The sequence below is a fragment of the Canis lupus genome, chromosome 21 (genome assembly GCF_011100685.1).
Source record: "Canis lupus familiaris isolate Mischka breed German Shepherd chromosome 21, alternate assembly UU_Cfam_GSD_1.0, whole genome shotgun sequence".
NCBI classification, from domain to species: domain Eukaryota; kingdom Metazoa; phylum Chordata; class Mammalia; order Carnivora; family Canidae; genus Canis; species Canis lupus.
In genome coordinates, this window is record NC_049242.1 from 28,648,771 (window position 1) to 28,674,245 (window position 25,475).

Consider the following 25,475-nt stretch of genomic DNA (forward strand, 5'->3'; position numbering starts at 1 on the left):
TCATTTCCAAGCAGAGGCACAGGAATGCAGACTCTTTCCAGCATTTGAATTCACATCTCACAGTCCTTTACTTCTTGCCACATAGAAGGACAGAAAGCATGATGAGAAAACACCCCTGGTTTGGCCAGGAACACATGATTATTTTCACATTCCTTCAGCCAGAATCAGCTACGTGGCCAATGTAATTGCAAGGCTGATGGAAAAGATGGAGGAACACATAGATCCCAGTGATCTGTACTGTTTCTGCCACTTTTATCATGAGTAATCAGCATTACCTCACACATCCAAAAGCAACAGGAGTACTGACTGTGAAAGCAAAGGTGTGTGAAAGCACGTAGGTATTATGCATAAGTGATGAGGATAAGACCTGGAGAGCCAGAAGCCCATAATATCCATAATATCTTTTTTAAGATATTTATTTATTTAGTTAGTTAGTTAGTTAGTTAGTTAGTTAGTTAGTTAGTTATGAGAGTTCAAGAGAGAATGAGAGAGAGAGAGAGTGAGAGAGAGAGAGGCAGAGACACAGGCAGAGGGAGAAGCAGGCTCCATGCAGGGAGCTTGATGTGGGACTCGATCCCGGGACTCCAGGATCATGCCCTTGGCAGAAGGCAGGCACTAAACAGCCGAGACGCCCAGGGATCTGCCAAACTCCATAATATTGACCAAATAACTTAGGCTTTGAAACATGTTTTGTCAGGTATTATTACAGTATAAGAGCACCTATTCTGGAACCTAACAGCCTGACTTGAGTTTTCCCCTCTGCCACTTACTGGCTCTTCAATCTTGGGACAACACTATGTGTCTCTGTGTTTCAGTCTCCACCTCTGTAGAAACGAAGCTGCTACAGATGCCTGACTCTCAGAGTTATTGTGAGTAGTAAATGATTTACTCTTCAATGCCTTGTGCATAGTGTCAGCCATAATAATCATATGGTTACTTCTATTATTAATATTATTTTTTAAAGATTTTATTTATTCATGAGAGACACAGAGAGAGAGGCAGAGACCTAGGCAGAAGGAGAAGCAGGCTCCATGCAGGGAGCCCAGTGTGGGACTCAATCCCAGGACCCGGGATCACACCCTGAGTCGAAAGCAGACGCTCAACCACTGAGCCACCCGGGCATCCCTATTATTAATACTACATTTGAATTATTGTCATGTGTATGTTGAGGGTGTGGGAATTGGAGTGAGCAAGGACATGAAGATCACATATGGATGGAGGTGGGAGTCAAAGAATGAGATCACCCTGTCAATGGCTAAACATGGATCTTTCTCTGAAAAGGGAGAGATACAAGTCCTTTCTGGAGAACAATGTGGCAGAAGTGACATCTATTCAAGAGGAGCCACTTGTCCTATATCCATTCAGCGACCATTAGTATGCCAAGGAGAGCTCTGATTCAGTGTTTGCAGGAACCATGTGCCATGGACAGAGGTGCTGTTCTATTGGTTGCCTCATCTGTGGGTATGAGATAAACCTCTCCCCTTCCCACAAATACTAAAATATGGCTAGTCTATAAGTGTTTATAAAACTAGGTCCTAGGGTTCATGAATAAGTACTCCATGTAATAATCACTTGGAAAATATATATATGTATATGTATATGTGTATATATGTATATACACACACGTACACACATACGTTACAAAGAAAAATGAAGTTTCTTCTATAGATAAAAAAAAATTGAATGGACATTTAAAAGAGTAGAGAGTACATAAGTAGACTTTAGAAAGGGATGTGTTTTTATCAGGTATATCAAAAACAGAGGCTATCCCTAAGAGAAGCAGCAATAACAGTTACAAATGGGGAATTTTTAGTAATGTACAGAGATTTTTGATGGATTATGATGTAAGCATTTGTATCAAAAATATTTGCAGGTAAGTGAAAAGATGGTTCATAGAAAATTTAGAGGCCTTGTACAATCTTCTACATTATGACTAGACACTTAAAACGCTAGTAAATGATTTTTCTGGTTTTTTCTGGGGTATTCATTGTGGTGGGTAATATATAACATAGCCTGTTTCATTACTGTGCAACTCTGATAGTTACAAATGTCTTTCCTACACTGATGTAAAAGTTTACTTTCTTATAACCTAAGGCCATAGATTTTAATTATTTTATACAAAGGAACTCAGAATATGAAGATTTACTTTTTCCTCAAAATACTACCTTTATAGCCATGTGTTATCTATCCATCTCACTTTTCATAAACATCAGTTTTTCTGATCCCTTTTTTTTGTATGTGTGTATGTGTGTGTCTTTTTTAACAAGTTTATTTTTGATTGGTGTTCCCTTTTTAATTTCAATTTGATTGTAAGGTTTTTGTTATCCTTGTTCTGTTTTCTTCCTTCTGTTCTTCTGCATGTATAGGTTCCTACCTTAATTCTTATTCAACAATGGGCTAACAGTTGCCTTTCAGCACTCAAAGACAGATTTAGGTTAAGACATCTAATATAAATATTACTTATTAAGCATAAATATTATTTATTAAAATGTATTTGTTGCATTCATCTATTTCATCATGATGACATCATGAAGAAATATGGAAAGGGAATGTCTGGTACATTTTCTCCTTTAATGTCACTTCTAATATATTAGTAAACTCTCTCTTGTCAGCTCCTGGCAGTATGAGCTGATCATCTTTTCTATGATCCCAAAGTCTCCTGGTAAGTGTACTGCATTTCCCTAAGGCTCATTTCTACCTATATCAGTTCTGTGTTTGTATATTTTTCTCCCTAACTAGACCATACAGCTCTTTAAATTAAGGATTGTATTTTTTTCACCTTTATTTCTCAAGTACTTACTATAAAACCTGGTACAGATTAGGCAGTTAATGAATTTTGGTGAATGGATAAATATTAAATGATTCCTTAGATATTTATTAGATATTTACCCTGCTACACATTTATCATGGGACTTAAGAAAGCAAATAGAGATATCCAGGCATATTATAGGATAGATATCCATCAACTCAAAGTAGTGGATATACTGAAACACTTACATGCAAACAGGCACACTTTCTTACACATGTTATTCATAAATAAAGCCCATTGACATAGAATAAAATAATGTGGATTTTATATATACTCTCATAAACATAGCCTTGCCGACTTCCTTCTCCCTTCTGTTAGGATCACCCACCCTCACTCATCTCTCAGATGCAATAGTTTGAGTTACCTAACCCTCCACCAAGTCTTTAGCAGATATGCAGGGTCCCATTTAAGGAATGATTGATGGGCTGAATACTTTCTTTTAATCTGATAAGAACATGAAGGAGAGAAAAATTTCCTCTCATTTTGACCACAAACTCTGTTTGCATGGATATATTTGACTAACCTGTGCTTATCCCTATTACAATGCATTTTTCTCCCTGGCCCCATCTGTCAATAATACTTTTGCATCCAGCTGTTCAGTAGTGATAGCATCTGATAATGATGCTAAGAGGCTCAAGTGAGCTATCAGAGGAGGCAGGGCCAGTGAAGACAACAAGGCAATCAGCAAGAAGTCAGATAAAGAGAGCGGTTGGGGATGATATCTTCTGAGGGAACACTCAGTGGATGGACAAATAATAAAGAAAGGAGAACAATAGCTCTAATATAAAGATGCCAAGGCACAAGTCAACGTATAGTTTTATGTCTCATATAACTCTGAAAAAAGACACTGAGTATAAAACCAAGCTTCTCTTCCAATAACAGGAAATGAAAAAATCCCAGAAATCTCAGGATTGTTGAAATGAAAGCTCAAGCCCTATTGTGTAGAGAAAATAGGCGAATGAAACCTCTCTGAATTTGCTTGGTCTTCATACTATATATAATGGGGTTCATGAATGGAGGAAAGAGAAAGTAGACGTAGCTCATGGTGATGTGGACCACATGTGGTGCATGCTTCCCAAACCTGTGGATGAAAGTCAGGCCAATCACAGTAATATAAAAGACCAGGACACTGCTAATATGTGAGACACAGGTGTTAAGGGCCTTAGCTCTCTCTTCTCTAGAGGCAATACCCATAACTGTCTTCAGGATTAAAATATAAGAGAAGAGTATAATGAGAGCATCTAGGAAGAAAGTCAAAGCAACCAGAATGACTGGGTACACACGATTAAATGTAATATCAGCACAGGCAAGTTTCATGACATCTTGGTGGAGGCAAAAGGCATGGGAAAGAACATGGGAACGGCAATATGGGAACCAGTAGAGTGGCATGATTGGGGGCACAATGGACATAAAGCCCCTCATTAGTACACCCAGTCCTACCTTCATCACCCGAGAATTGGTAAGAATGGAGTTATACCTCAGAGGAGTGCGGATGGCGATGAATCGGTCATAGGCCATGGCAAGCAACACACCCGATTCCACAATGGCCAGGGTATGAATGAAGTAGGACTGAGTGAAACAGGCACCCTGGGAAATTTCCCTCTGGTCCAGCAATAAGACACCCAGGACTGTGGGCATTGTAGTTAGTGTCATTCCAAGGTCTGTACCTGCCAGCATAGCCAGGAAATAGTACATGGGCTCATGAAGGCTGGAGTCGTTCCAAATGAGGAAGAAAAGTGTGCCATTGCCCAAAAGGATGAAGAAATAGATCATAAAGAAGGGAATAGAGATCCAGTGGTGAATTGCCTCTGAGCCCAGGAAGCCAGTTAGCAAGAAGGGAGCAGCACTGTTATTGGACCACATGGTAGGTTTTTCAAGTGAAGAACTCTCTCAAGAGTTACGACCACTAAAAAATCAGTATTGTTTCTTTCTGTCCATCTTTCTGGAGCACGTCATCAGGCTATTTTTCACTTCAAACCTTACAAGCTTTTGTGGATTTTCTCAGTCTTAATTAATTCACAAGGTCTTTGTCTAGAATAAGAAATAACAGTAATGCTGACATATTAATAATCTCAACAATTTACTATTTAGTATCCAACTTTTATTCTTTATATCTCAGTTCTTACTCACAGTTCCTTAAAATCATTCCTTTGGGCTCTATTTTGTTCCCTTTGCTTTTTCATTCATCCTCATACTATCTTTTTTTTAAGATTTTATTTATTTATTCATAAATAAATAAAGACAGAGGGAGAGAGAGAGAGAGAGAGAGAGAGAGATTGATTTTATTTATTTATTTATAAATAAAGACAGAGAGAGAGAGAGAAGTAGTGGGAGAAGCAGGCTCCATGCAGGGAGCCTGACGTGGGCCTCGATCCCGGGTCTCCAGGATCAGGCCCCTGGCTGAAGGTGGCGCTAAACCACAGAGCCACCCAAGCTGCCCCTCATACTATTTTTCATATAAACCCTTTGGGTATTTCTTTCCAATTTGGGCCAGTTCAGATTTTCTCTCTTGACAACAACTATCTATTTGTTTCACTGATTAATCACTGAGGAAAATAATCAGTATAAATAAGTCTATTGTCATGAACTGTTTGAGAAATATTGTCATCAATATTACCATCTCAAAGGGACTGTGAAAGAGATGACTCACATAGAAGTCTACAGAAGTCAGAACAAGTGGGCACAGGTGGTAAACTCAATTTAGGAGGGTGGGATTATTCAGTAGACTTGGTGTTCAGAAATTTTCAGTGCTGCAAAGGATCTGAGGCCTATAACACCAGGGACAAACTTTAAAATAGGAAGAGAATTGGAAACTTCTACAGGAAACATTTTAAGGAAGACAGTCCCTAGAACAAAGGCCTCTTCAGAAACCAGAAGCCTAATACTTCTACTGAGCCACAGATTAAAAGGAAAAGAAAAGACGAGAGTATTGGAAAGGCAAAAGCAATATCAGAAATAATCAGTGCATCCTTAAACAATCAGTTTTAGGAAGTAGGTAAGAACTCCCATAGGGAAAGAGACAATGACTAGAGTGCTGGTGAAGACAATCATGCAGACCTTCTGATATTTATGAATCTAGAAAGCTATATCTAGAAAAATTAAGAATGGGTTTCTATAGAGAACTTTGAAATATTTTTATAATTCATCTATAATTATCAAATCAAGTTAGCTTTGTTTGCATAAGACCAAGAAATTTTGTGACAAGTTGATTACAATGATTAAAGAGAACTGCATAAAAAAAATACAAATTTCTCCCCGCTTCAATTGAATCAATATGTGACCAGGATCTTTTTACTTAATTTGTTTAAAGATTTATTTTGAGAGAAAGAGAGAGAGAGTTCCAGTGGGGAGAGGGGCAAAGGGAAAGAGTCTCTAGCAGACTCCCCACTGAGTGTGGACCCTAGTGCGGGGCTTGATCTGAAGAGCCTGAGATCATAACCTGAGCCAAAATCAAGTTAGATGATTAACCAACTGAACCACCCAGGTGTCCTGCTCAGGGTCTTTTTAAACATTATCTTATCTTAGGCAGCCAGGGTGGCTCAGTGGGTTAAGTATATGCCCTCAGCTCAGGTCATGAACCCAGGTTCCTGGGATTGAGCTCAGCATCATACTTCCCTGTTCAGCGAAAGAGTCTGCTTCTTCTTCTCCTCCCTGCTTGTGCTTTCTCTTGCTATCTCTATCTCTCTTTCAAATAAATAAGTAAAATATTTTTTAAAAAATAAACATTGATTGTTTTCTCTTATAAACATCACCATTTCTACCTCTAAAGAGGAATTAAGGAATAATGAGGTGATGGTGATCTTTGCAGTACCTCCATTTCACAAAAACCTATAAAAACACCAATAGTTTTTTGTTTTTGTTTTAGAATTTGATATATGGCAACATCTCTAATAATGAGCAGTGAATGGTGGAGGGAGATAAATAGAGGAAAGGTGGATTACTGTGGAAGCAATAATCCTTTCTGGAGTACCCTATCGATGACAGAAAGGTCAGCATGGGTACTAAAGTGGCGGGTACCTTATTGATGTGAACACTGATACTATTGCTGTATAACTTGATCCACTGAACTACAACCAATGTGGGACTCACCTTGATAACACTTATCTACCTCTACACAGGAGAGATGTGTATATCATTATAGATTATAATTCCTACCTGCTGTACTCCTATAACCTTCCAACATTGCTTTTCTAATAATGGAGATATAGAGAAGGGATTAATGCTACAATTTATTGTGTAGGATAGAGACAAATGACCTCCTTAGACCTGTAGTCACCTAGAAAGAGGACCAGAGGGAAAAAGTAGGAGAAAATTCAAAATTGCTTAAACTATATAGTGATGTAAAAGTCCAAATTTAGATTTTGAATGGGTTTAGGCTCCAAAACTCTGTGGTAATCACTTTGGAATCCCTCTTTACTAATATATTTTGATTAACCTAATTTAGAAGAGTATCTTTTTTTTTTAATTTTTATTTATTTATGATAGTCACAGAGAGAGAGAGAGAGAGAGGCAGAGACAGGCAGAGGGAGAAGCAGGCTCCATGCACCGGGAGCCCGATGTGGGATTCGAGCCCGGGTCTCCAGGATCGCGCCCTGGGCCAAAGGCAGGCGCCAAACCGCTGCGCCACCCAGGGATCCCCTAATTTAGAAGAGTATCTTATTCATTATCTATACTCCCTAGTAGCAGCTACATTGGCATTTAATTATAGAAGATTTGCCAGTACAGGAACTATCCACACAACCCAAACATGCCAAAGGGAAGAGCTGCTCAGTTTAGGGATTCTCTTAATGTGGAATATGACATTAGTGATAGTGGTAACTTCAGTGGAATTTCTTATCACCATCAGGCAAGCCTACAGGCTCCATCAGGGATATAGAGGTGACTGGAATTCACTATCCCCTTATCCCACCTGAGGGTCTTCTTTGGGCTGATGCTCTGAAAGCAGCTAACCCTGTGTCTTCAATAGTTTTGGAGAATCATGCAGATACATCTTAAGTTTCTTCAGCTGACGAGAGGCTTGGGAACTATCCCCGAAACCAGCTATAAAGACATAAGAAATTTGAGAAGGGAAAGAAGAGAGCACATTAGGATCATATTGACAAAATAGGAAAATCTTCTCTTTATTTCTGGATAATTTGCAAGCACCCCATACAATCAGTGTCTCCTGCTTCAATTTCTTCACACTTAACCTCTTACCTGAGAGTTTGTGCTCCTTTATATACATAAACTAGTATATATATTACTGTATATTAATAATGGGAAGCTATGGGCTGGAGACAACAATCTGAAAGAGCTTTTAAGTGATTGCTTAAATCTTACCTTAGATATGAATTAATGTAGGAAAATAGATATGTAGAGGAAAGTTGTGAACCTAGAAAAATCTCCATTTTAGGATAGAAAAAAAATATCTCAAATGAAATGGGCAAAGAAATAAGCAGAAATATAAAAGGATTGCAAAGGTGATCTATAATTATAAAAGCCAGTGGAAAAGAAATTTTATAGAAGTAGTGTTGTAGTTTAATAGTGAAAAATGTCACAGAATTGCCAAGTAAGATAAAAATTGAAAATATGCATTGTTTCTGGCAAATAGGTCTTTGGTGCTCTTAACAGTTTCTTTTTTTTTTAATAATAAATTTATTTTTTATTGGTGTTCAATTTGCCAACCTACCGAACAACACCCAGTGCTCATCCCGTCAAGTGCCCCCCTCAGTGCCCGCCAACCAGTCACCCCCACCCTCCGCCCTCCTCCCCTTCCACCACCCCTAGTTCGTTTCCCAGAGTTAGGAGTCTATGTTCTGTCTCAATAGAATGGTGGGAGTACATGCCTAATGATGATGAAATGGAAGATAAATATATAGTCAGAAAGTGAAAACAATATATTATTTACATTCTTCAGATGACACCATCAAGCCTTCAAGAGATTACATAATTTGTCCAAGGTCACACAATGAGTATGTAGCCTATAGGGATTCAAACGGAGGTTATCTGACCCCAAGCTCAAGTTCTCAGCTGACATCCATTGAATATAAATGGTTCTCCTGGCCAAGCTTGCCTTCCCATGAGGTATCCCCTTTCCTGAAGTCTTCATTTCATTAACAACAGCAAAAAATGCTTAGAAAGAGAAAGACTTAAATGCTTTCTCATTCTTTACAGAAAAACTGTATAAGCCACGTAGAAGAAATATTCTTAAAGCATCCCTGCTGCGTTTGAATGCCTGAGTTTCCTCACCTGAGCCACAGCTTTGCCTTTGTGGGACCTGAGCACCAAATGAGAGCATTATTGCTGCATCCTCAAGTGTGTATTCAGCGTTGTGAGGGGAGGTATATATTTGTTAAAGAAACAACTCCCATGGGAGTCATTATACCTCATTTCTATGTAGGCTATTTGGGAATAAATAATCCTCTTTTCTTTTTTAATTTGAGAAAGTTCTAGGCCATTGATGTTGGTCCCAATGCCCTCCCTTTCCTCTCTGGATGGAAGATTTTTAAGAGAAGCAGCATCTCTAATGCCATGTGAAGCATGACCTAAGTCACTTTCAAGTGTTTTATGGGTCCCTGAATGAGAGGATCAGTCCCTTGTTCTTGAATGTTGGCATTTGGGGAACAATATTCGTCCCCTCTCTTTTAAAACTGTTCATGAATTATATTCTCACACAACATAAGACTTTTATAAATAAGGTAGGTATTATCAGATCTGTCTCATAACACATTTCAGATTCAGTCTTCAAGATCTAAAAAAGTAAAAAATGTGTATTCTATACAATATATAGGGCACCCTCAGCAAGTTATACCTTGTAACACGCTATAAAGTACCTCTTGTTTATGTTAAGACAGTAAAGAAAGAGTAAATAACTGCTCATATGTTCAGGTCAGATTTGACCACATTATGATTTTAGGTCATGTCAGATTTTGCCAATAAATACATTTCATAATTCTTCAGAATCTTTAGTTTTAGGATTATAGTTAAGGGGTTTTAGCTTTTTTTTTTTTTTTTTTTTTTTAGATTTTATTTATTTATTTTAGAGAGAGAGAGTAGGGGGAAGCGCAGAAGGAGACAGAAGCAGGCTCCCCACTGAGCAAGGAGCCCAATGCAGGGCTCCATTCAAGCATCCCAGGACCCCAGGATCATGACCTGAACTGAAGGCAGACATCCAGTCGACTGAGACACTCAGATGCCCCAGGTGATGTAGCTTTTTAATAACTTTGATATCAATTCAATTCTTGTTGCATTCATAATAAACTAAAATTCACAAATTTTTTTAAAGGGTTTGCATTTTCAGTGCATACCAGAGAAATGAACACATTTGGTGCTCAGTAAATATTTGTTGAGTGAAAGCATGCAGAATCATGTAATTCGGCAATGGACTTTGTGGTCAAATTATAGAGTTCTTACTTTTATTTTAAATAAAATGAAGAGTTTTAGATTCGGTTCCTTAGTCCAGTAAGTCAAATCATGATATCTCATTTTCTTTATTTTTTATCATTTATGTATCTTCAACTTTTATGTCAACCCCATTACAGAGAGAAATGCATAACATGGCAGGATCAAGAAGACTGTGTCTTTTTCCTTCAGAAAGTTTGTTTGGTCAGTGAGACTTAAGGTAAGAATTTTCAACCACCCATTATAGAACTTATATTTTTCCAACCTGCCTGAAAGTCTGCTTTGAAAAATGATACGTGTAAATACACTCTCTATTTCTGTAATCTACACAGACTACTAAGTGGCTGGACTAATACTCATGAAAGGAAGTTTTAGTTTCAATAAAGCACTCTACCTAGATGATGCTATGTCACAGATTAAACTTATTCTCTTCCTCTTTCTTCTCTAACTAGGTCACCATATAGGTATAGACAGAAAGTCATAAGTGAAGTCACTGAGTTGAGCCTCACATATGGACAAGGTAACTGGCCTAATGATTCAGGGACAAGGTTGAAAAGATGTGTATAAGCGTGTTGAGGATTTAGTGTGTGGAGGATTTGTAAAGGAGGCTTTCCACTAAAGATAATGATGAAAAATGGGGTTACACAGTAGGTCTGACCTGACTAGGTTATGGAAGGTAGAGTGACTAACTACTGCTCCTGCTGCTGACATGATGTCTGGGAAGCCTGTCTCTATCATCTTGTCTATTTTCCTTGTATACAACAGTTGATAATTTGAACCCCAGCTGAATAAGAACTTGTGTCAACTAAACACAATGCTAAGGAATTGTATTCTCAGAGGCATTCTGAAAAAGTTCTTCAGCACTTATGGTAGCACCCGAAACTAAGCACTCAATCTCCTACACAGAGTTTGGGGACACCTTCACCAATAAATCCACCTCCCTACAATCTGCTTCCTCTATCTTGAAAACACCCATGCTGGTCCAACAGTGAGCAGCCTTCCTTTACCTCTTCAGCAACAAATACCATCAGATCCCAACCCACTGTGTCCCCAACAAGCATGACGATGATGCCGGTCCACTAGAGCTTGAGTCTTCCATTCCTCTTAGACATTAGTTATAGGTAAATTAATAAATTTTAACTTGAAAGTCCATGCCAGGTGACTGAGATCTTTCTTATGTGAGGGAACTAAGAGTTTTAACTTGAAGGGCCTTGACCAGTTTAGCTGGGATTCCTTCCATCAAATGTAACACTAGGGCAGCCCGGGTGGCGCAGTGGTTTAGCGCCGCATTCAGCTCAGGGCGTGATCCTAGAGTCCTGGGATCAAGTCCCACTTCAGGCTCCCTGCATGGAGCCTGCTTCTCCCTCTGCCTGTGTCTCTGCCTCTGTATGTGTGTGTGTGTGTCTCATGAATAAATAAATAAAAAATCTTAAAAAAAATGTAACACTCTAAAAGAGGCAGCCTATCCTTAAATTTAATTATATTATTAGAGTACGGTACAATATCACAGTAACTGCTGGCCATCACAGGGAGCCATAGATTTCCCACATCTTCTGTGGCTTCAACTATGACTTGCAAAGCCAGCCTTTGCTCAGCCATAAGAACCTCTAAACTAAGGTCAGCAAATCAAGATAGGAGCAATCTGGAGTGGAATTTTCTAGTAAGACACTTGTAATGTTAAACCAGATTTTAGGATTTTGGTTTATATTTGACATCAATGGCTTGAGCATTGCACTCTGGGGCACCCTGCATCCCTCATGAGATTTGTGGAGGAATAATTCAAGTTTCACAACTAAATAAAGCTGAATAAGTTTTAGTGCACAGCCATACAGAAAACTTCTTCCCCAAATTATCTCTTGTACTTGCAAGGACTGAATTCTTTTCCTCTCCATATCTTCCTATTTTCTCAAGATAGAGCTTTATACAGAGGAGGCCAGAGTCCATAGTTGTTAAAAAGAAATCACCAGCTCTAATCTTTCTCCCTAAAGATGTACCTATAAAATGAAGAGGTCCTATATTTCTAGTTCTGGAATGGTTGTATTTTTTTTTGTCTTTTGCCCTGCCACACCATCACCAGTCAAATGAAAATTTTATTTAAATAATCTGAAATACAAATGTCTTCCTTCCAGGAAACTCGTCTAGTTTTCTCAGTCAAGGGATGAGTTTGGACAGTATAATATTCAAAGTGGGAGGAGAAGAGATATATTTAGGTAAGTTTTGGGCATAATTAAAGGAAAGCATGAATAATTTACTAATGATTTTATAAAATTATGAGGGATTTCTGGTTTTATTAGGAAAACATGAAATGAAAATTAGGGGTTTAAGAGGTCTCTAGACTCAAACTAGAGTATTTAAAAGGACATCTGGAAATTCCATTTTAAAAATAATTCAGTAGATTTTTCTCAAAAAAATATATACAAATGGTCAATGAGCCTGTGAAAAGATGTGCAATATGATTAGTCATTAGGAAAAAGCAAATCAAAAGCACAATGAGATGCAACATCACACTAGGAAAGAGGCTATAATTAAAATAACAGAAAACAAGTACTGGTGAGGGTGTGGAGAAAGTAGAGCTCTTGTGCATTCCTGGTGGGAATATAAAATGGTGCCAGTTCTGAGGAAAATAGTTTGACAATTTCTCAAAAAGTTCATCTAAAGTTACAATATGACCTTAGCCATTCCATTCCTAGGTATGTATTCAAAATAAGTAAAAACAAATACTCAAACTGGTACTTACAGGCCAATATTTATTGCAGTATTATCCACAGTAGCCAAAAGATAGAAATTATTCGCTCACTCCTGCCCCAGGGTGTTCCTGGCTGCAGAGCTGATCTTAAGGAAACTGGGCTCCTGGGGTATACCCTGCCTTCTCTGTGCCCCACTCTCTCTGCTGCCTCCTCCAGGCACCCCAACCACTCCACCCACTTTACCTCAATCTTGCTTGCTACCTGATTGGACTCCAGGGGTCAGGTGAGAACGTGCGCCACTCACTCTTCCCATCCTCCTCTCCCTCTGTCACCTCCCCCTAGCCTGCCCTGAGCCTCACCATCAAGGAGACGGTGGAATCTGAAGGTGTCCCTGTTCTAGGGGGTGGTGGAGGGGCCTCTGGGTCTCCCAAGTGGTGAGCTACTCAGTGTGCAGGTCTGGGGACTGTGCTGCCCCTGGATTGCCCTTGTGGAGCATTTGGGGAGGATGCCACTGGGGTGGGATATGCAAGACTGTAGGCCTGCCAGCAGAAAAATAAAATAAAATAAAAAAGATAGAAATAAGCCTGTGTCCCTCACCAGGTGAATAAACATAATGTACAAAATATTACTATATACATAGAACAGAATAGTACTGAGTCCTAAAAGAAATGAATTTCTTTTTTTTTTTAGATTTATTTTTATTTATTTATGATAGACATAGAGAGAGAGAGAGACAGAGAGACAGAGACAGAGACAGAGACACAGGCAGAGGAAGAAACAGACTCCATGCAGGGAGCCCGACACGGGACTCAATCCAGGGACCCCAGGATTGCGCCCTGGGCCAAAGGCAGGCACCAAACCGCTGAGCCACCCAGGGATCCCCAAGAAATGAATTTCTGATACATGCCACCACATGAATAAAGCTTGAAAACCTTGTGCTGAGTACAATAGGCCAGACACAGAAGGACAAATTATATTATTTCACTTACATGAAATATGTAGGATAGGCAAATTTATAGAGACATAAGTAGATTTGAGGTTACCAGGGGCTGGAAGAATGATAGAATGAGGAGTTGTCAATTAATAGATGATGAATTTCTTTTAGAATAACAAAAAATAAAAATGGAAATAGTGGTGTTGGTTGCCCAACATTATGATTGTAATTAATTTCACAGAATCGTATACTTAAAAATGGTAAGATGGCATTTTCATTATGAAAAGATATGTATAAGCGAGTAAACCACACTTGTAATGTAAACACACAATATGTAAACCACAATAAAAAATAATTTGTAAACCACATGTAAACCACGTGTAAACCACATGTAACCACAATAAAAAATAATGTAAACCACATGTAAACCACAATAAAAAATAATTCAGTACATTTTTTATAGTTCATTAAATTTACTGTGACAGTTATAAAAGGAAAGTTTTGAGATCAGACATTATAATATAAAATATTAAGAGATCTGTCACTATTGTGCATAGGTGCACACACACACAAATACACAGGTGCTTAGCAGTATAAAGTCTCTTAGATCTTAGAGATGACTTGTGTCCACCAAGAAAAGAGGCAGAGCATTTATTCAGGGTCTCAGAATTGCAATGTGAGGAGCACAGATATGGGTAGCAAATCAAATAGTGTCCGTCCAGGGGAACAAAAGTCAAGGATTTTTAGAGATAAAAGGGAAAGCTTATGTGTGTTGTTTATAAAGAAATTTGATTGTTGTTGGCTGCAGAAAATGAATCTTGGCTAAACATATTTGGTTGCTAAGGCTATCACTAAGCAAGATCTCTTACTATTGCAAGTTATAGGAGTTCAGGCTGAGTCCTTGGAATATTTTGGTTTGGCCCAATTCAAAAGCTCTTGGTTCCAAACCAAGTTCCACCTGGTGAAGACCTACCTTTGTTTGTTTCTTTGTTTCTTTGTTTCTTTTCAAATTGTTTTTATAAATTGAAAAGGATGATCCAATCAACCAGTTCACTTGAAAGAAATAATGAAGTATAGACTTTTAAAAACCACATGTATGTCTTCTCAGAGACTGGTGATTGGGTATTTGTGAAGATACAGCCTTAACTCTGTATACAGTTAAGGCTGTAACTATAACTATATATAGTTACTTAAATAAACCAGAGTAATCCAGCTTTCAATTCTGTCCCATCTCCATGTTTAAAGTTGTATCAGATCTTCTGTTTCTAACCCATTATATCACATCATAATTTATGTATCATCTCCTATCTGGCAGTATTTTCTACACTGCTTATCTATGTATGTATATATGTATGTATGTATTTATAAAGATTTTATTTATTTATTCATGAGAGACACAGAGAGAGAAAGAGAGGCAGAGACATAGGCAGAAGGAGAAGCAGGCTCTATGCAGGGAGCCGGATGTGGGACTCGATCCCAGGTCTCCAGGATCAGGCCTTGGGCTGAAGGTGGCACTAAACCGCTGAGCTACCTGGGCTGCCCTAGGTGTATTCTTCTTATACATGCTTTGCTTTTACTATGACTCTTAATGATGGGGAAGAAAGAAAAATGTACTAAACGAGATTTTAGTGAATGACTATTTAATTTCTATTTTAGCTTTAAAAAGCCCAGTCCTATATCCTGGGATACTTCTTTTGGTCATTTTATAGAATCACAACTTCATCATTTGGATTTACTCTCAAAATCTCAGAATTTAAAAAATGTATTACTATTCTTATTCATAAACATAATTCAAAATCAAAAATTATTTTTCCATTAGTATTGCCATTCTTTAAACAGCATAAAGCAGAACTTAGGGTTATCTTTGCTTCCTCCCAAGCCTTCCTTCCCTCTGCTTTTCTAAAAAATTTGTAAATCTTATTAAATCCAGATCATAAACATGTGTCATATATTTCCATTACCTTTCATCTCCACTTCCTTAATTTGAGCTACTATTATCTATTTTTCCAACTACTCCAGCATCCTCCTGTTGTTTCTTCTGTTCATTTCCTGCTACTTCAAATCCATTTCCTATATAATGCTGCCATGATTACTTGAAAACCTCAATGAAATCCTGCTACTTCCTTCAGTAGCTTTCCACGTCTCTTTGGGTAGATATGCAAACCCTTACTATGGCTAACCGATGCTTTGATATCTGGCTTCCTCTTCTCTCTTCAGCTTCTCCTCAAAGAAATCCTCTTCTTCAAGTAGCCATGCCATCTATCCAGATGGTTCCATTATACATCCCACTAGAAGGCTCCACATATACTATCTTCTTTCTAGAATATTCTTACTCCTATTTTCACCATTTTCTAACCTTTTTTTCAGATCTCACCTGATGGGCTACTTTCCCCTGGAAACTTGCTTTTATCTATCTATTTTCTAGATTCTATTTATTTTTATTTAGAAAAAAAGAAACAGAGAGAGTGGGGCAAGTGGGTATAGAGGGAGAGGGAGAAAGACAATCTAAAGCAGGCTCCAAGCTGAGTGTGGAGCCGAACATAGAGCTTGATCTCATGACCCTAAGATCATGACCTGAACTAAAATCAAGAGTTGGATGCTTAACCAACTGAGCCATCCATGCACCCTAAGGGAAACTTAGTCTTATCTCAAGCCTGAATGTAGTCTCTTTTGAGACCCACAGTCTCAAAGCAATTTCTTATTTCTGTTTTACTATTGATCACAAAATTTATTTTAAATTTGGGTTTATTTGATTTTTTTGACTCTCCAATTGTTTAAAAATTCTAAGAGGGAAAGTTTTTTGTCTGTTTTGTTGCTATTATATTATTTTTGCATGAAAAATTGCCTGTCTTATACTAGAGCCTTAAAAAATCAGCCAAATAAGTGATTCAATGTTATTGTTACTTCAAGAAACAGACACAAGAGAACTGATTTAAATTCCTTGCCTTCCTCCAAACACAAATATTTCATATCATAAGATCTATGAAAATAAATTATGCAAAAGTTTAAGAAAAGATATAAATAACCTGGAAACAGGAAGACCTATGGAATTATCGCCCCAATATCTCAAAAGATAAAGCAAATTATAGAATTATTTATACACAGACTTTTAAGTTACTTATATGGAAAGATAAAACTGGAAAAATTTTCATAATGTAAATAAAACATTAGGGGATAATACACAATGAACCCCTAAAAATCAGTGAGAAAAAGTGAAAATTAGCCAAAAGACTTGTCTGTGATCAAGTTATATATAGAACTATCTATATGTAGACATATAGATATATAGAGATATAAATATATAGAATATATATATATTCATTTCATTCAACTTAGCTTGTACCTTTATGTAACAATTAAAATCTCATCTCACTCTGATAAAAGGAAGAGTAGCTATAACACTCAGGTCCCTTCCAATTATGAAAAGGCCCAGAAATCCTGGAGTTCCTAAGATATTGAAAAAAAGGCTCAAGGCCTTCTGTGCACAGAAAGTAGGTAAATGATGCTTCTCTGAATTTGCTTGGTCTTGATACTATATATAACAGGGTTCATGAATGGAGGAAAGAGAAAGTAGACATAGCTCATGGTGATGTGGACCACATGTGGTGCATGCTTCCCAAACCTGTGGATGAAAGTCAGGCCAATCACAGTAATATAAAAGACCAGGACACAGCTAATATGTGAGACACAGGTGTTAAGGGCCTTAGTTCGCTCTTCTCTAGAGGCAATACCCATAACTGTCTTCAGGATTAAAATATAAGAGAAGAGGATAATGAGAGCATCTAGGAAGAAAGTCAAAGCAACCAGAATGACTGGGTACACACGATTAAATGTAATATCAGCACAGGCAAGTTTCATGACATCTTGGTGGAGGCAAAAGGCGTGGGAAAGAACATGGGAACGGCAATATGGGAACCAGTAGAGTGGCACAATTGGAGGCACAAGGGATAAAAAGCCCCTCAGTAGTACACCCAGTCCTACCTTCATCACCCGAGAATTGGTAAGAATGGAGTTATACCTCAGAGGAGTGCGGATGGCGATGAATCGGTCATAGGCCATGGCAAGCAAGACACCCGATTCCACAATGGAAAGGGAATGAATGAAGTAAGCCTGCAGGAAGCAGGCTCCATGGCTCATCTCCCAGTGATTCATCCATAAGACGCCCATTACAGTAGGCATCGTAGTCAATGTCACCATTAGATCGGTACCTGCCAGCATGGCAAGGAAATAGTACATGGGTTCATGGAGGCTGTGGTCGTCCTTGATGAGGTAGAGGAGAGTGCCATTGCCAAGAAGCACAGAGATATAGACTGCAAAGAAGGGGATGGAGATCCAGTGATGAGCAGCCTCCAGACCTGGGAACCCAGTCAGCAAAAAGGGGGCAGTGCTAATATTGAGCCACATAGTATGTTCACAGATGGAGAGCAAGTTTATGGAAGCTATTAACCCAGAAATCCAGATTTTTTGGTTTGCACTACCTCCTCATGTGAGTATATTACAGCAGATTCAATCACAATTTTTGTACTCAGAATAATAAATTGATATATATGTGGTTTAACAACTATTTTCTTTTGGAAGAGAGTGGAGATTTCTAGGCTATACTAATCATGGGAAGAATCATGGTATTTTCCCACATTATATATAATATTAGGTTACTGATTAAAATTTTCTGAATTAAATTTTTTTTCAATACATTAGGCCACACTGTTATGTATATGCTAGAAAAATGTTTAAAGCAATAAAGGTAAGGAGAAGGAAATGGAGATGGAAACAGAGACAAAGCCAAAGAAGATGACGTGACGATGACAAAGGAGAAGAAGAAATACAAAGGGATAATTACTTTGCTTAGTTACACTGTCTTTTTGTTTGGTTGTAGAAACACTGATACACTTGATACATTTAGACCTGATTTAATTTTATATTTGCAATCATTATAGATTTTTTATTGTTATTAGCAAACTTTGTTCTGTTTTGAAATTGTTTATCAGCATTTTCTGGAATTCTTACAAAAGTTCAGAAACCCTTGATGGAGAAAAATGGACAAGAGCAGACAATGTCATATTTAGTCTGAACACATTTACAGTTTTCCGGAAGCCCATCCATGGGTCCCCCACTGAATATTTCAAACCTGCTGTAAAACATTTGTGCAAAGGAAGTCTGTGCTATTATGCTGCTCACCCCAGGTGAGATATGTCCCCTATGCAGGCCTCTGGAAAATCTATCTTCTCTTGAGAGCATCTAACATCCGAAGGATAAGAAGTCATTCCATATTTCTGTTCCTGGCACTCATCTACTACACAGTCTTATTGCTGGAATGGTTATCTTCTTTCTGTCTTATTTGAGGACTTACTCCAGACTCTTTCTTCTCAAAAAACTTTTGAAGCGTCCAAGCTGAAGAGTTTATGTTTGTAGAAATCACCTCCCCAGAGTTTCACCTTTGAAGCCACTTGGGAGTTTCTTTGATTTTCCTTCCCTTCTTTTTTCTGAAAGTGGCTGAGCCATTCAATTGGTGTCCCCAGCCAGCCCTTTCATGCACTTCCCCAAGGGTGTTTTAGGAAAACTAGAAACTCAAATAACACCTTTATAGAGATGCCAGGGCTTGGTTATGTGCCCCAAGATCCTCAACATCAGCATTCCCAGTGTCTATTTCAAAGGTCAAGGGAGACATATGTGCTTTTGTTGCTCTTAGAATTTTTAGAATTTGTGAATTCCAATTGTATTTTTTTTTTTTTTGTCACTTTGGAGAAATCAGTTCTGATTCACAGGAACCTCAGTAAATCTGTGAACAGCAAGGTGAATGAAAGATGTGTTATGTTGTATCTTAAAATTACTTCATTTATCATTGTCTGTTTTGTGGCAGAGTCAGGGTGATTAACATGTTCTTTTCATTAACAAAACTCAAAAATCTAGTGGGGACCAGAAAGAAAATAGTTGCCATGAACTTACAAAGTACTCTCATTACTGTATGAATGTCAGTGTGCTAGGGAGAGTACATACAAGATATCCCTGGCGTCTGGGCAAGGTTCCTAGAAGTGCTATTTAAACTGAGAACTGAATAACAGAAGAGTCAGGAATATGATATTTTTCTGTAAGATAGTGTATCAATTCCATGCACAGAAATAAACAAAAACTAAACCCACCGAAGAAAAATATTTGCGCTAGTCATGGGACAAGAAAAAAACATGATGAATTTATGCTAAATTTATACTAAGAATCATAGCATCTCTAGAACAATTCATGAGAGAAAGCTTAACACAAAATGAGTGCATGATAGCAGATTCTGATCACCTAGAGTTCTCACAATTTATGTAATGAATTTTGACATTACCCAAAGGGCAAGAGTATGAAATAAATGATGGGCCAGGCTTATGATCAGCTAGTCATTGTTTAAAGGTCACTTTGTTATGGTGTGAGGAGCACACTGAAAAGAGATAGAACAAGTAAGAAGAATCAAAATACAGTATACCATATGATAAATTGTGTTGTTGTGCATATGATGGGGTGTTATGGGGTTGGACAGAAGTGGACATACTTCAGTGGAAAATCACTGGGTAGAAACCTTGAGCTATCCTTTTTTCTCCCTGGGTAGGAATGCAAAGACTCACATTTTCTTTTTTTTTTTTTTTTAAGATTTATTTATTTATTCATGAGAGACACAGACACACAGACACACACACACACACAGGCAGAGGGAGAAGCAGGCTCCCGCAGGGAGCTTGACATGGGATTCAACCCCAGACCTCGGGATCACGCCCTGAGCCAAAGGCAGACACTCAACCACTGAGCCACCTAGGTGTCCTGGGACCCACATTTTCTATGAGCTTCTATTAGTATCAGTTGCTTCAGTTTATTTCTATTTTCTTGTACCCCCTAACCTTTCAGCACATGCTCATACAGGCCTAGCTTTTACTGTGAAAATTAACAATCAGGCAAGAAAATACACATATTAAAAATTGTTTCAATAAATGACTAATGAATATGTTACTATCTTCTCTTAAAAGCTCAGTGTGCTATAGCATAGACTATTTCCTTCTGTCATTTTAAGAGTTTGAAATTAATTATTTAGAGTCCTCATCCTCAAATTTCCAGAATATTTTTCAAACATGGATTTTATTCATAATCAATAATTTTTTTTCTAAGCTCTATCAATTGTAGATCCTAAATATATCTCATATCTGTCCACTACATTTATCTTCATTTTAATAGTTTTAGCTACTCATTTCTCTCTCAAACTGATACAGTATCTTTCTGATTTCCTTGTGCTCCTCTTGCCTCACTGAAATCTATACCATGCCTGAACATATAAATTGTAAGCATCACTGAAGTCATATCACTCCCTTGCTTAGAACTTCACAAGAAGCCAGTAGCTTCTCGTGAGTCTCTGGGTAGACACTCAAATCCTTACCATGGCCAACAGGATGCTATTGATTTAACCTCCTTTTTTCTCCCCACCCTGTCCTTAGAGCTATCTCCTGCTTCATGTCAGCCACATACCCAGAAGTTGCCATGATCCATTCCACCTATAGCCTCCTCACATACCATTTCTGCTTAAAACATTCTTATTCCTATTTCAGCAGTTAATCTCTAATCCACCTCAGGTATCAACTGAAGACACACTCCTCAAGGAACCCTTCCCTTAGCTCAGTCTGAATGTGATCCTTTTTGGAACCCACATCCTCAAAACAGTTTGTCCTTCTCATGTTGTCACTAGTGACAGAAATAGTTTTAAATGTAGGTTTCTTTGATTTTTTTTTGACTCCCCAGTGGGTTGGCTCTAGATAAAGCAATATTTTGCATTTATTTGTTGGCAGTTACATCATTTTTGTTCAGGACCATCCTTGTCTCATCCCTTAAAATAACAGCCAAAGAAATGGCTGAATACCACTGTTACTAATTTGAAAATAGAATCAATGAGGATTGATTTAAATGTCTTAATTTTCTCCAAATATTAACCTATTATAAAGTAGAATATACAAAAAAAGTTATGCAAAAAATGAGAAAAAAATATGAAAAACCTGGAATAAAAGAGGTCTTTATCATATGGCCCCCAAATTTCAATAAAGTAAATAAAATCTGAAATTATTTCTTTTTAAACATTTAAATTCTGTATGTAAAAAGACAAATAGAAATGGGGATATAGTTGCAGTATAAATGGCTCATTAGGGTTTATTTATAATGAGTTCCCACAAATAAATTAGGAAATGATAAACTCCCTCATAGGAAAAATTGACAAGACATATGACCAGAAAAGTCCAAAATAAGCCATGCAAGTGGCTACAACAAATTATTGAAGTTTTTAGCATAAAAATTAATTGCATATACAAAAAACACAATATCAGAATTGTACTTAATTTTCCAGAAAATTCAAAGGATTTCTCTCCTTAGAATTTATTATTTTCCTCCTTAGAATTTAAAGAGAAGAATACAGAATAACAAGGAAACAAATCAACTCATAAACTTATAACTCATAAGTTTCATAAATGGTATTGTATCATTTGAAGGAATGGAGATTGCCACAGTAGGTTTTAAGACTTAGTGGAATCTCATGGCCCTCTGTTCAGAGAAACCTCTGATCCCCACCATCAGTGTTTAACTTCCAAATTGATCTTTGGATAAAAGGCAGAGAATGCCATATTGAATTTGCTTTGTCTTGATGCTATAGATGGTAGGATTCGTTAAAGGAGGAAAGAGGAAGTAGATATAGCTCATTATAATGTGGACCACTGGTGGCACATTCTTCCCAAACTGATGGATTAATGACAATCACAGTGACATAAAAGATGAGGACACAGCCAGCGTGGGAGATACAAGTATTGAGGGACTCGGTTCTCTCTTCACCAAAGGCTATGCCCATGACAGTCTTAAGAATTAGGATATAGGAGAAAAGGATGATCAGAGAATCTAGGAAAAAAAAAAGAAAGAAAGAGAAAGAAAGAGAAAGAAAAGAAAAGAAAGAAAGAAAGAAAGAAAGAAAGAAAGAAAGAAAGAAAGAAAGAAAGAAAGAAAGAAAGAAAAAAATAGAGGGTAAGGTCTATTGAAAGTTATGTCAGCACAGGCCAGTTTCATGACTTCTTGATGAAGACAGAAAGCATGGGAGAGAATATTAGAATGGCAATATGGAAATGAAAAAAAGATACAAGATTAGAGGGATGATGAATATAAAATCCCTCATAAAAGCTCCCATCCCTAACATTACCACTTGAATATTGGTGAGAATGGAAGTGTATCGCAAAGGATTGTGGATGGCAATAAAATGATCATAGGCCATGGCAAGCAAGACATCTGATTCCACAATGGAAAGGGAATGAATGAAGTAAGCCTGCAGGAAGCAGGCTCCATGGCTCATCTCCCGGTGATTCATCCATAAGACGCCCATTACAGTAGGCATCATAGTCAATGTCACCATCAGATCGGTACCTGCCAGCATGGCAAGGAAATAGTACATGGGTTCATGGAGGCTGTGGTCGTCCTTGATGAGGTAGAGGAGAGTGCCATTGCCAAGAAGCACAGAGATGTAGACTGCAAAGAAGGGGATGGAGATCCAGTGATGAGCAGCCTCCAGACCTGGGAACCCAGTCAGCAAAAAGGGGGCAGTGCTAATATTGGGCCATATAGTATGTCTACAGATGGAAAGCAGCTTTCTAGAAACATTTAAGCCAGGAATCCAGATTTTTTTTTTAGTGGCATTATATCACAGAAGCCTCAATCACAATCTTCATACTTGGGGATAATTAATCAGTATGGTATACATAACTCCACAAGTATTTTCCTTCAGAAGAATAGAAATTTGCAGGTTATACTTGCGATAAGGAATATTATTCTTTGCCCAAGTAGAAAAAAATTACATTAATAGTTACAACTTTCTCATTTTAAATGAAGTGCTTTTACTAATTTTTAAAAATTTTATTTAAATTCAATTTGCCAACATAGGCTATAACACCCAGTGCTCATCTAATCATTCATTAATTTTTCTTATAACATCAGGTCCTACTATTGTGTGTATGCTTAAAGTTTTTTCCAGTAACATTGTATAACAACAAATAATGTAAATAAATACTAGTGGATAATGATCTTACTTAGGTGCTTTCTTGCTATGATTGTTAAGTTTTTGGATACATTTAACTTTGATTTTGCTTTTGTCTTTCACAGTCATGATAAATGCATACTTTTCAGTTACAAAAACTTGCCTTTGTTTGTTTTTAAAATTGCATATTGGTGTTTTATGGAACATACCATCACTTTCAATTGCTTTCTTGCTCTAACAGTTACTCCCTTTTAGAGATTGGCTCCCAGAAATGTGGGCTACAGACTAACCACAATGAACAAGCACAGGTATGTATATTTTAAACATATAGTCTTAGACTCTACCTCCAATCCACTGAGCCAAAATTTCCCTTTGATCACGATGCCCAAGTGATTCAGGTGTACAGTGATATTTGAGAATCACTGCTCTAAACATTTCATATTTATTCCATCTTTGGAAATAAATGCTTTTGGATTCTTCCACCTGAGTGATTTCTTTGTTCCTGTCAGATATCCTCATGCAATTTTTTTCATAGCTTCTTTATTCACTGATTCTCTTTCTGCTTCTTGTCTTTCCAAAATCATTTCACTTAACTGAATGTTCAGATACTATCTCTATGTCTCCTCTTACCTCTTAACTCTTTTTCCTTCAATATTTAACTTCAATATTTAACTTCTGCTGTTGCTTATGTGACTGGTCACATTATAATGTTCCAATGGCCTGAAGATCTCAGTCATCTCTACTACTTCCACTTTCTTGGTGGCCACAACACAAAGAAACTATTACCATTTATGATGCAGTCTTACTTCACCATAAATTTGAAAGTGAAACACTTCTTCATAGCATGTCCCTAATAATATCAGAAATAAATCAGAATCAGGACAATTCACAAATATAAATCTTGTGTAAGAAATGCTCTGAAGCTACATCTGTATGGGCATGGTCCTCACTGAGACAGAAATCACCAACTCATGGGGATCCCTTGGTGGCTCAGCAGTTGAGTGCCTGTCTTCAGCCCAGGGTATGATCCTGGAGTCTCGGGATCGAGTTCCCACATCAGGCTCCAGGCATGGAGCCTGCTTCTCCTTCTGCCTGTGTCTCTGCCTCTCTCTCTCTCTCTCTCTCTCTCTCAACGTGTCTCATGAATAAATAAATAAAATATTTTTTTAATAAAAAAAAAAAAGAAATCACCAACTCTAAGAGTTCCCTACAATTAAAACATATCAAGTCATTTAGAGGTTTAAATTAGCATTACTATATAAATGTTGCTCTATCCCTGAAAATTCCCTACAATTTATTAACAGGAATGAGAAAACAATATATCAGAGGAAGGGAAAGGTAGCTAGGAAAGGTAGTGAATTAGAAATATTTATTCTAAAAAAAACAAAAACAAAAAACAAAAAAAAAAGAAATATTTATTCTAAAGGGGAAAATAGCAAAACCAAAATAAATTTTAAGAAAAACACAAGGTCTTGAGTTTATTTTAAAAAAAGGAATTTAGAATGACTAAACCATATTTCCAGATTGCAAGCTTCTTCTTAAAAATTAATGAGATCTTTTCAGAGAATGGTAATAAAATGTTCAAGATCAGCCAGGACACAAGCTTTTAATATTTTTATGAGCAGAAAAAAGTTTGAGAAA

At 37.5% G+C, this 25,475-nt stretch overlaps 2 protein-coding genes and 1 pseudogene across 2 annotated transcripts; all 3 read right to left on the reverse strand.

Moving 5' to 3' along the window:
• Nucleotides 1-3,736: 3,736 nt before the first annotated feature.
• LOC100684060 (olfactory receptor 51B4) lies at nt 3,737-4,681 on the reverse strand. The gene has a single exon (XM_038568163.1). It carries the CDS (start codon nt 4,670-4,672, stop codon nt 3,737-3,739), a length of 936 nt encoding a protein of 311 aa, XP_038424091.1. The 5' UTR covers nt 4,673-4,681.
• A 12,597-nt stretch (nt 4,682-17,278) lies between these two features.
• Nucleotides 17,279-18,214, reverse strand: OR51B18 (olfactory receptor family 51 subfamily B member 18). The gene is given in 1 exon segment (NM_001388697.1): nt 17,279-18,214. A coding segment is annotated over 1 exon segment (936 nt).
• OR51B11P (olfactory receptor family 51 subfamily B member 11, pseudogene) lies at nt 22,406-23,423 on the reverse strand (annotated as a pseudogene).